At 31.5% G+C, this 16033-nt stretch overlaps 2 protein-coding genes across 2 annotated transcripts; one reads left to right on the forward strand and one right to left on the reverse strand.

The window, feature by feature from the left end:
* Positions 1-1759: 1759 nt before the first annotated feature.
* Positions 1760-11459, forward strand: LOTGIDRAFT_228609 (hypothetical protein). Its single transcript, XM_009057227.1, has 18 exons — positions 1760-1919; positions 3113-3151; positions 3604-3736; positions 4085-4279; positions 4495-4658; positions 4763-4867; positions 5324-5442; positions 5626-5800; positions 6038-6108; positions 6487-6757; positions 7067-7590; positions 8090-8172; positions 8508-8590; positions 8961-9062; positions 9424-9602; positions 9782-9899; positions 10335-10489; positions 10750-11459. Exons 1-18 carry the CDS (start codon positions 1842-1844, stop codon positions 10907-10909), a joined length of 2754 nt encoding a protein of 917 aa, XP_009055475.1. The 5' UTR covers positions 1760-1841; the 3' UTR covers positions 10910-11459.
* Positions 11460-12790: 1331 nt separating this feature from the next.
* Positions 12791-14260, reverse strand: LOTGIDRAFT_153327 (hypothetical protein; the record flags this gene model as incomplete). The annotated part of the gene is made up of 4 exons (XM_009057228.1): positions 12791-12897; positions 13122-13223; positions 13617-13714; positions 14055-14260. The coding sequence occupies 4 exons, from the start codon at positions 14258-14260 to the stop codon at positions 12791-12793; spliced, it is 513 nt and encodes a 170-aa protein (XP_009055476.1).
* Positions 14261-16033: the final 1773 nt, after the last annotated feature.

The following is a 16033-nucleotide window of genomic DNA, read 5'->3' on the forward strand; positions in this document are numbered from 1 at the left end:
TGAGGAAAGCAGGTCAGAATGGCGGCGAATAAATTATGAAAATGGCTGTCTAGGACTGGACGTTTTTTTTATTTATTCTTGGCAAAATAACAAGTTATAAATCTAACGCTTAAGAGCGTCTGATCCATCACTTTCATAAAATTCAATACCCGCGACCCCTCTTAGAAAATGAACAGAGATCGGACGGACCCATTTTGAAGGTAAATAATGAATTTGGAAGGTACCAAGAGGACAAAGCACTGAGGGTTGTCGTCGAGACAAGCCGTCTCAATGTCGCCGTCAAAATTGTAAATTTCTACGACAAATATTTACAAATGTGGTATCTTTGGATACTCTATCGCACAATTAATGCTTTTTTGCAAAAGTTTGCGATTTTGGTCCAAAGCTCAGAATGTAATCTAGAAATAAAAAATTGCAAAAATGACGGGAAAATGACCTACCTCCCGAAAATGAAATCTCGTTTCCTCTCGCTAGTATGACACGTGATCTAGAACTGAGACGAGATTGTACCAGTCGTTCATTCTAGGTTAACCAGACATACTTGTAGCTCAAACCATAGAGATATTCTAAATTTATCAGTGTTATAAACATTAATATCCCATTTTTTATCTGACTAATAATCATGTCTTGGCTTTATTGCATACATGAATGCCACTAATTTAGATATATATCCAGTCGATCATTTTCAGATAGTAAGGAATGATGACGTCATATGGTAGTTATATATCTCTGCCCGTGGGAATGTTTTTAATACCGGTACCTTTAATTTCAAAACGTCCTCAATACATATTTTGTTTAATTGCAGTAGAACACGTTGTACTTTCTCAACTGTGATAGGGATAGATGGAATCGATTAATCTCTTCAATATCAGCAATATATTGTAATTTTATTTTTCATATTCCAGATGATATAAAAGTACATAATGCAATTGTACAAGGACAAAATGAAAATAAATTTCAAATTTTAATGAAGTAGATAACAAATATACAATACAAGTATTTATATACTGTTAAAAATAGATTTTTTGAAAGCAATGGTGAGCGTTTGAAGACATAAACTTGTAAAAGTGGATAAATAATGTACTATAGCAATTTTGTAAGAATTTAAGTGTTCTTCAATTAGAACTGATAAAAAAATAATTCAAATCCTTTTTTACGGGTGTTAAGTTTTAATTCTTTTTTTACAATTAGTTAGTTTGTGCATACGATACACTTTAAAGTGACAGATTCGCCATTTTCGTGGGTTGATTTAATCGGCCTTGAATATAATATATATAAACATATCCGTAATTCCTTTAAAATACCTCAAACCAGAAATTTCTATTTCTATATATTATTTTTTTATATATATATTTGGCAAACTCAAGAATTCAATTAGAAAAGACGAGTCGTCTGTTTAATTTTAACTTTTAACGCGGATAATTCTGGACATATTGTTTTGAAAGCTCAAAAATTCTTTTTCTGAGACCAAGATACGATTAGTTAAAGGGATAGCGAATCTGTCACTCATAGGTCATGCGATGGGCCAACGGGTCTTGAAGAAACAATTGGTATTTTGTGAAACGATGTTTTGTGTTTGATTTTCATGTGTCCGTTTTTTAAAAGCACATATTCTGATCAAAAAGCATTTGAAACATTTCAATCATTTTGTCATTAGGCCTATTCTTGTAAAGAATTTTGATGTAAATTTGAAGGAAGAATAATGTTTCGTTTTAAAATAGCAATTTTGAACTTTAAGGTAGCCATTTTTTGTTTAGACATGGCGTCCAAAAATCGAGGTTTTTGACAGAAATTTAAACCAAACTACCGCACTGCCATTTTTCGCCTTATTTTTGATTAAAATGGCAGCCGAATTCCACAAGCCTGGTTTGTATAAATGGAAGCGTCAAGCAAACCCAAGAGTGATCCATAGCTCACAGGTTCTTACGTATTTTGTTTGCTCAATTATTCCATGCCTATATTAAGTACAGTGGTGTAACCATTTTTCGTGGATATAAGGATTCAACACCGAATTTCGTCAAAGTTAAAAAAACGAAAAAAATTTTTTAAGTCTTGGATGTTTCCTCAGATATTCTACAAAATAATTAAAATTGGTTTATTTCGATTTTCTTTATGAATCCTTCACTTTGACCCATATTTCATGAGCAACTAACTCGGTAACGGCGGTATAAATAGGTCGAGAAAACCACGTTGTATGGATACTGGGTGGAATAATTAACTTCTCTTAATATTTTTCTTTAATATCAATTCATTATAACTAGTGAAAATTCCTTCAAAGAACCACGATTTTAAAATAAAATAGTGACTGACAAAATTAGATACGTAGCGTGATTTATTGCTAAAAGTCACTGAAAACATAAGAATATGGTCCACTTTGTGTTCCATAGAAATTTTCTGCTGACACGGAATCCGCTAGTTGATCACGTGACTTCATTCGTTGGACTACATACTAGCAGACGACACTTGGAATTCCGATTACCGCTTGGGATTATAAGGAAATTCGGCCGATAAAAATTGGTGACGTTTGGTAATAAGTGAAATCCGCCATTTTGTATTTGTCAAAGTAAACATTAATACATTTTACCTTGCTTGAAACTGCTGAATTCATTCTACTAGCTGACATTGTAGAGAAAACCCATGTTTTTCAAAACAAACTAATGCAGAGGTCACGCAAGGTCGCTCATGCAAATTATTAATCCTTTCCGGAAATCCACGAAAAATAGGTTTTGCACGAAATTAGGTTACTTGACTGTACTTTGTCATTTGTGATTTTCTCTGATTTCAAAACTCTTTCCTTCGTTTTCGTTTTTGCTTTCTTTGTAGGCACACATTCAGAACCGTCTCCAATGACAGTGAGCTCAGAATTGAATTATTTTTCGGGCCTTTCATAAATATTCAAAATTAAAATTTCAACATCCTGTCATTTATAATAATAAACAATCATGAATATAATGGAAAAATATCAAAAAACTTGTTAGTTTGCTCAGCCAATAAGTTAAGTTGTTGCTGAATTTTTTATTTGTATAGAAGCATTTCTTTTTCAAGAAATCACTGCACATATATTTCATATAGATTAGTCACTCAATCCATCAGACCACTGTTTTTCTTTCAGAGAGTTCACAATGATAATGACATTCAAAATTGGCTTAAGGTATGTTCACTTTTTTTGTTATGATAGGTAATTAGGGCTTGGTAAAATATTCAAAATAATCAATTATTCTCACTATAAATTTCAAATATCAAATTTCACAATCAATTATAAGTCAAAGTTGTATTTTCTCCTGTGTATCCGTTAACAATTCATGTTTTATTGCACATAGTTTCCTTTCATTACATCACTTACAACAATAATCTAAAATATATATGTAATACTACACTTAAGATACATGTTACATTAGCAATTGTTATATTTTATTGTTATTTTTACTTTTATTTTACATATGATAGGATATCAAAAAGATATAAGCTTATTCAATCAGATATCAGAAAAAGCCATGTGCTTCGACTTCCATTAGAAGCATTTTACATGCAGTAAATTTTGATGAAATGTTGATAATGTGCAGAAAGGAATTGTTCATTATTCATTTGAATATTATTTAACAGAAAGTAGAAGACGCCTCCAATACAGCAGCAGAGTTAACATTTGGCAACCATCCCACTGGTCGTAACAGAGGTAAACGAACAGCTCTGTATGCTAAAGATGAAGTAAGATATGAAGATGAGGCTTGTACTGAAGGTAATTCCTAATTTATGAATTAACAAGATATATTTTCGAAAAGATGACAATTTTAAAGCGATTGATAATGGTTTTGTAAACTTTTATGTAAATAGTAGACACTGAAAGAATTGATTTCTTATGTTCTTGCAATTCCATTTCACTATTGCAAAAAAGGGTCTTATCAGCTTTTGTGAGATTGAATAAAACCCTGATATGCATAAGCTTAGAATCTCACAAGCTGGTAAGGTGCATAATTTTCAGGATAAGTATGTTAGTGATAGCATCAGTGTTTCTGCAACCTATTTCTCATTTAGTCACATGCTAAACCAATAAAAGTTGTTATAATCCTTTTTGTACTTTTGTTAGCTGAAGAGCTATTAAACCAGTGGATGACTGAAAAGGTTTTGATAAATGATGAAATTGATGATGAATATGTATCGGATGTCTGGAAGCAAAAGGCTATTGAAAGCAATGTTAGACATGAATGGGATAATCTACTGGATGATTCTGTGGAAGAATATCCAGTCTCTTCCAGAAATTCTAGAACGGAAAAATCTCCCGGTAGGAATATAAGTGCTTCATTTTTGTTGTTTGTGAATGAAAATGGATATCTGAATAGAATACATACTACTAGATTACATTATGTTTATATTTAAACCCTCTTATAGAATTTATTTAAAGCTAATGTTTTACTGTTTCTGAAGAATAAGTGAACAGGTGTGCTGGGCCTTTTTGGGATTTGTTGTTATGATTAAATGTATTCAACCTTTTTCCAGATCCGTATTCTCATCTATATGATGATAATGAAGATGATGCTGTGGCATCAATTTTACAAACTATGATGAAAAAAGAATTTGTTAAAGACAATTTTAAAAAAGATTTAGGTTTTGAAGAAAACAGACCTGACCCTAGAATGAAAATGGAATTGCGACATAAACAGGTATAGTTCCCAATAGTTGTATACAATTCAGAATATATCTCTTCAAACAAATGGAAAATATCTTTACATACCTTAGCTGATAATTTGCTTGAATATGTTTGTAGGTGAAAGAAAATAGAGAGAAGAGAGAAAAAGAAATAGAAAGAGCTAGAAGGGATAAACAATCAAAGAAAGATGCTCATCTGCAAGCCAAGAAAATAGTTTTACAGGTGTAGTTTTGAACATATACTTATCTAACCGTATTAAACAATGGAAGAAGTAATGAGAAACCTTTTAAGAGTGACTGAAATGTTTTAATCTACAAGCTTTCACCATGATCAGGTTAAATGATTTGGAAAATATTGCCAAAGTAACTACAGATGTAACATCATAATCGTATGTCGTATGTGGTCACAAACAACAATGAACAGCTTATTATATGATTTATCAATTGTTAATATTCATCAAAATTTATAAACCAAAGGAACAGATCCTAATAATTGTGGTAATAAAACATGAAATTAACGATAATGTTTAAAAAAATCACTATTGAGGACTTCATCATTCTACCTCAACATAAAGTGGATTGTTTATCTTAATGTTTTGAATTGTACCAGATGTGCATTGATATCTTTTTTCTACTATAGTTTAGTAATTAGGAACAGTAAAGTTTTATTTGTTTTTAGGAAGAAAGGGATAAAGATATGAAGATTAAGAAAGAAGAGCAAGAAATACAAAAAGAAATGGTGAGAATAAGAAAACAATTACAAGCAGATAGAAGAAGAAAAGAAGAAGAAAAATTAAGGTTTTTTTTAGTTTCTTTGATTCCAAGTTCTGCTTGCTACAGGGAATGATTAGGCTCTGTGTGTATTATTTGTAAACGTCCACTTAAAATCTGTCTGGAAATTAAAAAAATTGTGACAAAATATACTGGCTCTAACGAATTGACATTAATTTGTCATGTACATAAAAGCATCCTTTCTTGTAGGCACGAAGAGGAAGCCTTACAAAAGGAAATGAAAACACAAAGTGAGATTGAAAAAATGAGAGAAAGAGAAGGACTTTTGATCTTGAAACATCAGAAATCTATTGAGGAAAGAAAGAAATTTGTTATGCAGAAAATGTCTGAAATTCAAACAAAGCAGGCATCCAATAATATGAGAGTAAGTGGAAATTTTATTTGAAATTTCAGAGAAGCACCAATTTGTGTATGTAGATCTTAGCAAATAAGGGATTTCATGAACATTTGAACATTTACAGATTCTATTACTTTTTACTTGCATTATGGATAATAATGATAGTATAATTTGTTTTAGGCTAGTTATGGAGGGCTATAGGTTAAAGTAATAATGCAAGGTTTATGATCTCACTAATTATGGAAGTTTATGATATAATTTCAGTTATTGCATCAACATTTTACAGCGTGGTATGATGTTATATTACAACGTAGATTAGTTATAGGTAAATCAAAGTAATTTGGTCACATTCTCCATTTGTCGCAGTAATATGGTCATATATAGGTATTTTTCAGCCAAGTTATTTTTAGGTAGTTGAAAATTTGTTCTATAGTTAAGAGAACTATTAATTTTACCTCGCAATATAACGGCTCACGTTTTTGTTTTGAATTGTTGCCAAATTCTCACAAATGTCTTGTCTCCACATGATATACAAGATGTAAGATTTTCCAACTTATGACAAGTTATATGAAGACAACACAACAATTAACAATAATATATATGGAGGAGAGTTTAGGGAAGTAATCTGTCCATTTTAGATCTTTGGACAATGTGCATAGTTTAACAAATTTGATGGAAGTATTGGAAATGTTATATGATTCTTTATTTTGTAGAAAGAACCAGGCAGCTAGTAGACACTATCATACCAGTCTGCTTCAGAAATATTTTACATCCTGGGTGATCTGGATTCAACAAGAACAAGATAAACGTCAGTTGGAGGAGGCTCAAAATGTCACAAGACAAAAGATGATGGCCTTACTGGAAAAGGCAGCTACTGGCCAACTGTGGCAGAATGGAGAGGGTGATAAATTAAGTAATGAAGTTCTTCCAGCAGGGAGAGGTGGATCTCAATCTGCTAGAAATATGGCTGATAATCACAAAATAGTAGGTATTTCATTAGTTTATCAGATATTCCTGTCTACTTCTGAATCTCATCAATACTGGAAATACACAACAGTATATGCCAGGTGTTTTCAAGACTGCTATAAAAGGTTTAGATTTTATAAAAATTATGTATGTGCTCATGATTATTTTTTTATAATAAAAAGTCTTTTATTATACTATTAGTACTGATAAATTCACAGAAAAAAACAGACAAAATTTGATTCATTGACAAATATGCCAAGCCATTTAGCCAGGAAGCAAGCACCTAATGTCGTCAGATAAAGTGTCAAAAAAATCATATCATTTCAGGATGAATTGTTTGCTCAAAATAATCAAAATAGACCAACAATGTCTAGTCAAAATGGACCTTTAGCTTCTAAAAGTGAATCTTCAATAGGAAAAGGTAAAAACACTCATCCTAGGATACCAACTCAAGCTTGGCAAGTGAATAGAAAACATTTGAATTTGACAGCTGATGAGATAGCTAGTCTAGGTGGAGGTGATATTGATTTCAACAGCCATGTTTCAGATAAAAGTGTTCGTAAGCGATTTGGTACACAACCTTGGATGAACACTCATTTTATTGTGAACAATTTTGAAAATCGATACACAGCTCAGCAGAAAATTCTCACTGAGCAACAAAATCAGTTGAAAGAACAGAAACGTTTAATTCAAGATCTTCAATATCAACAAAATCAACAGAATTTGAAGGCACAATTAGAGAGTGGTGAGAGCAGAAATCATAAATCAAATCAAGGGCAGAGTGAGAGTGATAACAACCATAATCTAGAAACAGTCAGAACAGATTATACTGTACAATCAACAGCACCAAAGTAAGTTTTGGTTCCTTAATAACTTTTATAGCAGGACAAAGCTATTTATGCACACCTAGAAAATGTACATACAAAAGATACATGTGAGATATGAGAAATAAATGTTATACCATTCTCTTGATGATATTCCTGGTTTGAGCATGTAAAATTTAAAGTTGTAATATTCAGAAATATATTGATGTAATTTATTTTCCATTACCATATCTAATATTTAAGGACACTCTACCAGTCTAGAGCAAGAACTGTTCTTCTATGGCCTCTGTTGATTTCATTAGCCAATTTTGACACATTTTGGCCATGTCAAGGACAAGAACTCATGAACTGCTGATCATTAAACATTATGAAATATCACACCAATATACATAATGCAAAGCTGTAGTCTCTATTGCGTTCATAAAATGCCCAGTTGTCCTTGAGGCTGTAACCTACAAGATTATATACCGGGTTTAAGAAAGTTTATGAAAAAAAAAAGAAATGTAAAAAAAATGTTTATTTTTAGGTCAATATCAACAGCTAGAAGTGATATATCATCAACAACTGTACATACCAACATATCAAAAACAACAAATATATCTTCTTCAAGTAAACATTCACAGATCATGAAAAGCAAGTACTGGTATTTATTTCTTTTCAAAAAGTGAATTCTGACCATCTAGAATCAACTAGAACAGAGCATAGGTCTCTGTTTTTAGCATTTTTGTTTGATTTATAGGGTTTGGTTTGATTAAATTCATTCAATGAAAAGCAGAATGTTTTTTTCCTGCTTTTTTGATAGATTACTCCACTTGGCATCAATGATCTAACAATTTGTTGTGTTCTAAGTTATATCATTCAACCAATCAAATACTGTGGTTTGGTTACAACCACTGTCAGTCAATCACAAGTAATGATTATACGATAAAGAGAATCTTTTATAGATATGGAAGAAAGAGCTGCTGAAAGAGCTAGATTAAGAAGAGAAAGAGAAGAAAAGAAGAGACTACAAGAGGAAGAAGCATTGGTAAGAATTACTATTATTGTCAATGTGTAAAACTCGATTTCAGCATAAAGTGAACTTCTACATGAAACTTGTGTAAGTTGATATAAACAGTGATTTTAATAGCTGGTCATTGGTGTTTAAATGTGAATCATAGGCCATAAAGGTAACTCCAATTACCCATTGACACATAAAAGTAGCATATTTTTAGGTTTTTTTGGGTTTTTTTTGGGAATTGTTGTTTCGTCACTGTTTCGGTTAAACTTTCATCAATCAACAGTGGCAGTGTAACATGGATTTTAAATCTTAAACTTGACAGTTGTCTCCCCATTATGTCAGTCTGCTCTGGGAGGCTGACACTGCAACTCTCACAAAGTAGATATTTTAACACTAGGCTAGACTGGCTGTAGAAGAAGCAGAAAGAAAGAAAGCTGAAGAAGAAGAAAAGAAAGCTAAAGTAGAAGCTTATAGAGAAAAGAAAAGATTAGAAAAACAGGTCAGTTCAGATGTATATTTACTGTGTCATTTGATAAATTACGTCATCTTACTAATTGATCCTGCTGTAAATGCTGAGCGGTTTTGCAGAGAATTGGTTGGTACACATGATCTCTGAAATAAAAATAGTTTTTTGTAAAATTGTAGGGTGATTTTTTTAATTTTACTTTTCTGTTGACGTTTGGTTCAGTAAAGTCAGTTCATCACGTTCATTTTGTCTTTTGCCAAGAAAGAACTCAGGACCTCCTGTTTAGTAAACAACTGTTGAATTCAATGAACCAATCCTGATTAGTAAGCAAGCATTCTGAGAAATTTATTATATTTCAAATATTTCCTTAACTATTTGTTTTGTGAATTTGTAGAAAGAAGAAGAGAGACATAAAGAATTAGAGAAATTAAAGGAACAGAATAAATTAGCTGATAATCATTATCTTAAATCTATCATAAAATATAGAGGATTACTTCCTTTTAAAAAAAATGTACAGCTGGCTAAAGATAATGAAGAAAAAGCTAGTCACCATTATTCTACTGTTACATTAAAGTAAGTGTGTACTTACGACTAAAAGTCTGTATTTGACAATGAAATAGAGTCTGATGTCTTATTTGATGTGGGCGAATGGGGGAAATTTGTCATAACATTTGACTATTAAGGTGAAGACTTGATGTGGTATAATTCAAATTAAATCTACCAAACTATTATATTAATTGTATCTTATGTAGGAAAGTGGTATTGTCTTGGTATGAACATGTGAAACTAGTAATGGAAGAGAAGTATGCTATGGCAGACCAGATGAGAAAATTTCTACTGATTAAACATAGTTTTAAACATTGGACACTGGTAAGTCAGGAAGGCAGACATAAAAAAAGACATTATTCTATTCTTTCATTTGTCGTTTTCCTTCTATTTTCTACTTGCTGGAGATCACCTTATTCTCAAGACCTGCATGAAGAGGTATAAAAACATCATTTATTTATGATGACCAATGATCTGGATGATAAAAAAATAAACCAAGATTGAGGCTGTAGACTGAACCTCGCATTAAACGTTTTAAGGAGGACAACACTAGCAGACAATTCAACTTATTTCTGAGATATCTCACTGCCTTAATGAAATCGGTGTTCCAATTTACTTTGGAGAGAGGTATTGATCTTTACTGTTTGGAAGACGTTCCGCTCAAAGTTCTACAAAAAATTTGGTGGATACAGGTGGATCAACACCAGGCCACTCAAAAAACCTGTTTCAATTTGATAATAATTGTTTTATAAATTACAGTATAAACATAGAATGAGAATATTAGAAGAAAAAGCTGATAATTATAGAAACAAAATAATAACATCTACCATAATAACAGTATGGTTAGATTATACAACTGATGAGAAAATGCTCTATTGGCAGAAAGAAAGACAAGCTAAGGAACATTATTTATGGTAAGAATTCTTTTCAGGGAGATTTTTTTTTTATTTAACTTTGGTAAGATGCTCTTATAATGAAAACACAAACATTATTATTAGCCATTTTGACTCAAAATGAGTTTCATATTGAGTTGACAAACCAGGGAATTTAGAAATGTTCAACTGAAAAATAGTTTTAAATTTATCAGGACAACTTTGTTAATAAGAGAAATTAGGTCTGTTGTCTAATGATTGCATATGGTGGTTTCCTAATCTTACAGATTCAAATTTTGTAGGTACTTGCAGAAGAAAACATTATTAGCTTGGAGAGGTTTACCAGAGAAATTAAAAATGGATAGAGAGAAAGAAAAACGAAGAGAAGAAATGAGAAGGAAAGTACAATCAATGTTGCCTGATTTTGAAAGTAATGTAAGGAAGAGTGGTAATTTTATCTGATAAAGAAAAGTGACATACAGCTGGGAACTCTCAATACATGTTATTGAGTAAATGTATATTACTTAAATAATAATTGGAGCTTTATCATTGGCAATATTGTTACAGTAAATTTTGGTTGCAAAGAGTAATTAATAAATGCATGATCCATTACATTGCATAAATTACATAATTCAAATTTATTGGTTAAATATTGGTGTCGTTTGTATATATTAGGATGTCACCTGAACTTGATTTAAAGAAGAATGTTGTCAGATCTACTTTGAGTGAGGTAATCCACAGAAAATATGGAGATAAAATGATAAAAAGGTGTCTTATGTACTTTTACTATACAGACCACAATACAATGCACGTCTTTAGTAAAGATTGTATTATCAACTGATATCACGCTTAAAATAATATTCTATTTATTCTGTCCATAAATTAAACCAGGTATTTATAATTCCATCCATTCAGTGCCGATTGTAAATTATTTTTTCAAGGCATTTTTTAAATAGATATTTTGTATTTATTGTTGAGATTTTTCTGTTTATTAAAAGTTAACATTGTAGATAAAAAAATTTGTCATGAAAACCAACGCTCAACGATCGACATCAGACAAACAAGTGAAAACTAAGTAGTTTTACAGTATTTTCATTATACTTTAGACAATAAAGAAAATCCCAATTTATTGTTGCAAATTCCAACAGGGATTACATGTAATAAGTCTAAAATTAGAAGTTGAAAATTACAAGTGGTGAAAAAGTGCAGTTTCATTATTCAGAGACAATAGCAATAAATGATTTTATGACAGTCCTGTTCTTCAGTACACAACAAAGGTTCATAAAAACGATATGAGCAAGAAGCAAAGATTAATAACTATGCAGATTTGTTGCAACATTTCATATACAATGAGATTATTTTTTAATCTCTTCAAATACCTGAATAGCTCATCAATATAATACAAGATAAAGATCTCAGATAAAAAGACGCGTTATATAATAATATGGTTTAATAATCCCGGTATTGTATGGTATAATATTTCTCATTATATAATAATACAATTACAGTGTATAATAACATAAGGTAATAAATAATAATAATGAGGCAAACATACATTGCACGGGCAGATCAGGAAAAAGTATGTATAAAATAAATACATATGTGAGATATACATGAGGATAATGCATTACCAGTTAGAAAACAAACAACAGTTTCCTTTATAACATTTCTGTTAACCTTACAGACAAAGCTGTTTTATCCATAAAATACTGTGTCACCAAATTGCATAAAAATGACATTCGGTAGACCAGAACAAGTGATTTAAAAACACCTTGAAATCACATTGTGTCTCGTTTCCCAGCAAAACAAGTTCTCCAGATACCATTTTGCAAGACAGTCTAATAAGAAATGATTTTTTGGTGATACTTTCAGTTTTAGCTATAAGACAACAAGCATCTGTAGAAATTGCAGATCTTTTCAGGTCTTGGCACAGGGCCCTCAGTTGACTGTTAATTGTATGTTAATGTGGTCAACTATAATGATTAAAATTAAAATACCCATACAATTTAACAAACAATCCAAAATATTATATAATAAAACGTTACTTTACAATTCTACTGACCAACTTAAAAAAAAGGACTAATAAATGGTTGGCCAGTGTCTAAATCATCACTAAGGAAACACTGTCTTCTGAATTCAGCTTCAATTTTAAAATCCAGTTAAGCTATCCCACTTTCCTTCTTGATCAGCAATAAATAATAAAAGATGTCTGATATTTTTCCTCTGTACATCCCACTATTCACAATTTACAGTACAAAAACCAACATTCATACCAAGATGACACATTTTCCTACAAAAATAGACCCTTTCATTCTTCAATCACATCAATGCCAATATTCATATTTACACTTTTTCAACAGCCACAGCTTCCATTTCTATATCAAATCCTTCACCTTCTATTTGTGGTTGATATAAAGTAGCATGGGCCATGATCACAAAAAATGATGCTCCTGAAAATTGAAAAAAATACAGAAATATATATCAAAAAATTATTTGCTTTTTTGCATTTTTAGTTTCCACCGATACTAGATGTTGTAATGCATGACCATTGCTTTCTAGCGTCAACCAGGTTCTCCACAGTTATCCACCAAAAGCACACATAGATCATCATATTGGAAAATTTGACTTACAAAACTTGAAATCTTGCAAGAAAACTGGATTTAAATATACTTACCTATAATCCAGAATACAGCCGAACCTGCACCAGCTAACCAGAATAATGGGAAAGAACAGAGACCTACAGTTGTGTATTGTTGGGCAAGACCTAATTCACGACCTATAAAAAATAATAACAGAAATTTTACACATGACATAACATATTATATTATCATTGCTTGATAAAGACGAAAGCATCATTGTCAAAACGTCGCAAGTTATTTATTAAAGTAATTGTTATCTATATAATTGTGTCAAGTTATTCATACCCCAGTTACTAAATGTCACTCAATGAAGTTACATGACATATTAGTTGTAATTCAAAGCAAAGGTTGCTGCCAAAAAGCACCAAAATCATTGCATACATTGGACTGATAAATAGTCAATTTCAATTCAGATTTCTTTGTTTGTATCTAAAATTACAATCATCTTTTTGCTTATATAACTTAAGTTATAACCATTGATGCTTAAACTAAAAATTTGATGAACAACATCACCATGAAAATCTACCTACCCATGATTGAGATTTTCTTATCAGCATTTTTCAGACTTATAATATAACATGCTCCCAAACATACAGCTATAGCTACTAATAACATTGGTGATGTTAATCTAGTTAATACAAAAATATCATATAAAGTTTATATCATACCAAAAATGTCATAGTATGGAAATAAAAATTTCATATTATCAATGGCTAAAGATTCAATCTTTATTTTTATTATGATTTTAGTTTGATAAATATTTTTAATGCTGGTACAAAGTAATACAGCTCAGTTAAAATTGTAAAACTGTAAAAAAAAGTTCAAACTTATGACTTTTTAAGGAAACACTACACCATGTTTCAAACTCAATCAGTTAGCTGCATTATTGACTGCTTTGAAGCTTTGAATCATTCTTTGATACAGTGAGCTGTTGGAGTATTTAAATATTTTATTGTGTATTTACTTACATGCAGAATAAGAATAAACCAAGGAAGACAAATAAATAATTGCCTTGAAAATATTCAATATTTTTGATGATTCTTTGTGGTACAGGAGCAACAGATTTAGGTACTTTGAATCGATCCGTTTTTATAAACTCTGGCCATGATTTTAACCCTTCTCTTGTTTTCTGAAACCATTCTCTGGCAGACACACTTGATAACTTCAAAGACATGATTCTGAAAAGAAAGTATGAAGGGACATATCAGTAAAAGTAGTTTTAATATGATTCCCAATCAATGTTATTTGCATACCATACAGAGATTTAATTGAAATAAATTATCTTTCATAATTATGATAAGATCATTTTACTAAGAAAAGCTTTACCAAATAAAATATTTGCATTCACAGAAGAAAATAACAGGAAAGTGCAAAACAGTGTTAGTTAAGTACTAGCCCAGTTGTTGACCTCATTAACTTATTTTAAAAACTTGTTATCCTAAAACTATAAATAGAACAGATTATACATAAAATGATGTATTTTATCTACTACCACCTCATTCTGTCTCCTTTTACCATGTTCATATTATGTTTTAATTTACAATCAATGTAACACTTTGATTACTTTTATAAAAAAAAAAAACAAGGCAAGGTTTGATACCTTTTCTTAATAGACGCGTTTTCAACAATCGGTACCTCGATATTTCCTTCCAAATCTTTCAGTTTTGACATATCATCCATGACAACTGCAGTTCTCCATTTATTGACAACGTGGTACTGACGTCATATTAACACCTAAAATGCTGACATCTATTTTGTACACAACAAAAACTATGACGTACAACACATTAATGAATTTCTTTTGGTGCTACTAAATTGCGCAAAACAAACGAATAGACAAAAGTTCTTACACATGTATTATTATTCTTATATTATGTTAATTATATTAATAATAATAATGATAGTGACTGTAAAATGGGTTTTTATCATACTGAAAATGGCAAACTATTTCATTTAGAAATACACAGAAGAATATAATAAGATTAAAATTGTCAGAGGTTCTGCTTAAAAAGGTTTTAGAGGAAATCGGACCGTTATGTCAAGGGAGAATACTTAGCGGTCAAGGCTTCTACAGCTGCTCTGTTGCGTGAATCACAAACAAAGCACTGACAGGAGTTCTGCAACTCATTAAATGAGAAGACCAACCTAAGATCTGTCTGAGGTAAAATAGACTCAATGCTTGGTAAAAAATTTAATTCTTCCATTCCAACTCTTTGTTACAGGGATTCCACAGAATACAGCAATGAAGGAAAAGCCAATTTGACAGCCAAGTGTTATGCTGACAGCAGTGCTGATACCAACTATACCAAAGAATTTCTAAAGAACAAGATCTTCTACACCAACCACACTCCGATTCATCACTCACCCTTAGAGGACGAATGGGATCTTAACGCTCCCTTCACCCCCGATGAGCCGAAGAAAGCACTGTACAGTAAGAAAGACAGCGCTACTGGTGAAGATAATATCAAGTACAGCATGTTAAAGGAGTTACCAATGGAAGCGTCTATACAGTTCTACTAGAATTATTCAACAAATCATGGTATAATGGTACAATTCCGGAAAGTTGGAAAACCGCAGAAAGATAAAAGTCTATGCAGTTCATACAGGCCTATTTCTTTGACTTCGACTCTATGTAAAACATTTGAGACGATAGTCAATAATAGACTTAGAAACCACTATGAACTAAATGGTCTTATCGATCCCAACCAAAGTGGCTACAGAGAGAAACGGTCAACAATGGATCAAATCGTTCGACTTCAACACGACATGGTGGCCCAACTCGGAAAGAAGAACTACTTCAGCGCAGTATTCCTAGATCTATCCAAGGCCTTTGACTTAGTCTGGGTTGATGGTTTGCTTTTTAAACTTAATAAACTTGGCCTTCGGTGTCGTATGTTCAGGTGGATCCAAGACTTCTTAAGGGATCGCCAGATACAAGTGAATGTCG

This window comes from Lottia gigantea (genome assembly GCF_000327385.1).
Source record: "Lottia gigantea unplaced genomic scaffold LOTGIsca_3, whole genome shotgun sequence".
Classification (NCBI taxonomy): Eukaryota; Metazoa; Mollusca; class Gastropoda; family Lottiidae; genus Lottia; species Lottia gigantea.

Coding starts and splice junctions, on each gene's coding strand:
- LOTGIDRAFT_228609 (XM_009057227.1), top strand. CDS start 1,842: ATGGCAGCCGAATTCCACAAGCCTGGTTTGTATAAATGGAAGCGTCAA. Junction 4,659..4,762: donor TGGAATTGCGACATAAACAG/GTATAGTTCCCA, acceptor ATATGTTTGTAG/GTGAAAGAAAATAGAGAGAA. Junction 8,173..8,507: donor AACAAATATATCTTCTTCAA/GTAAACATTCAC, acceptor AATCTTTTATAG/ATATGGAAGAAAGAGCTGCT.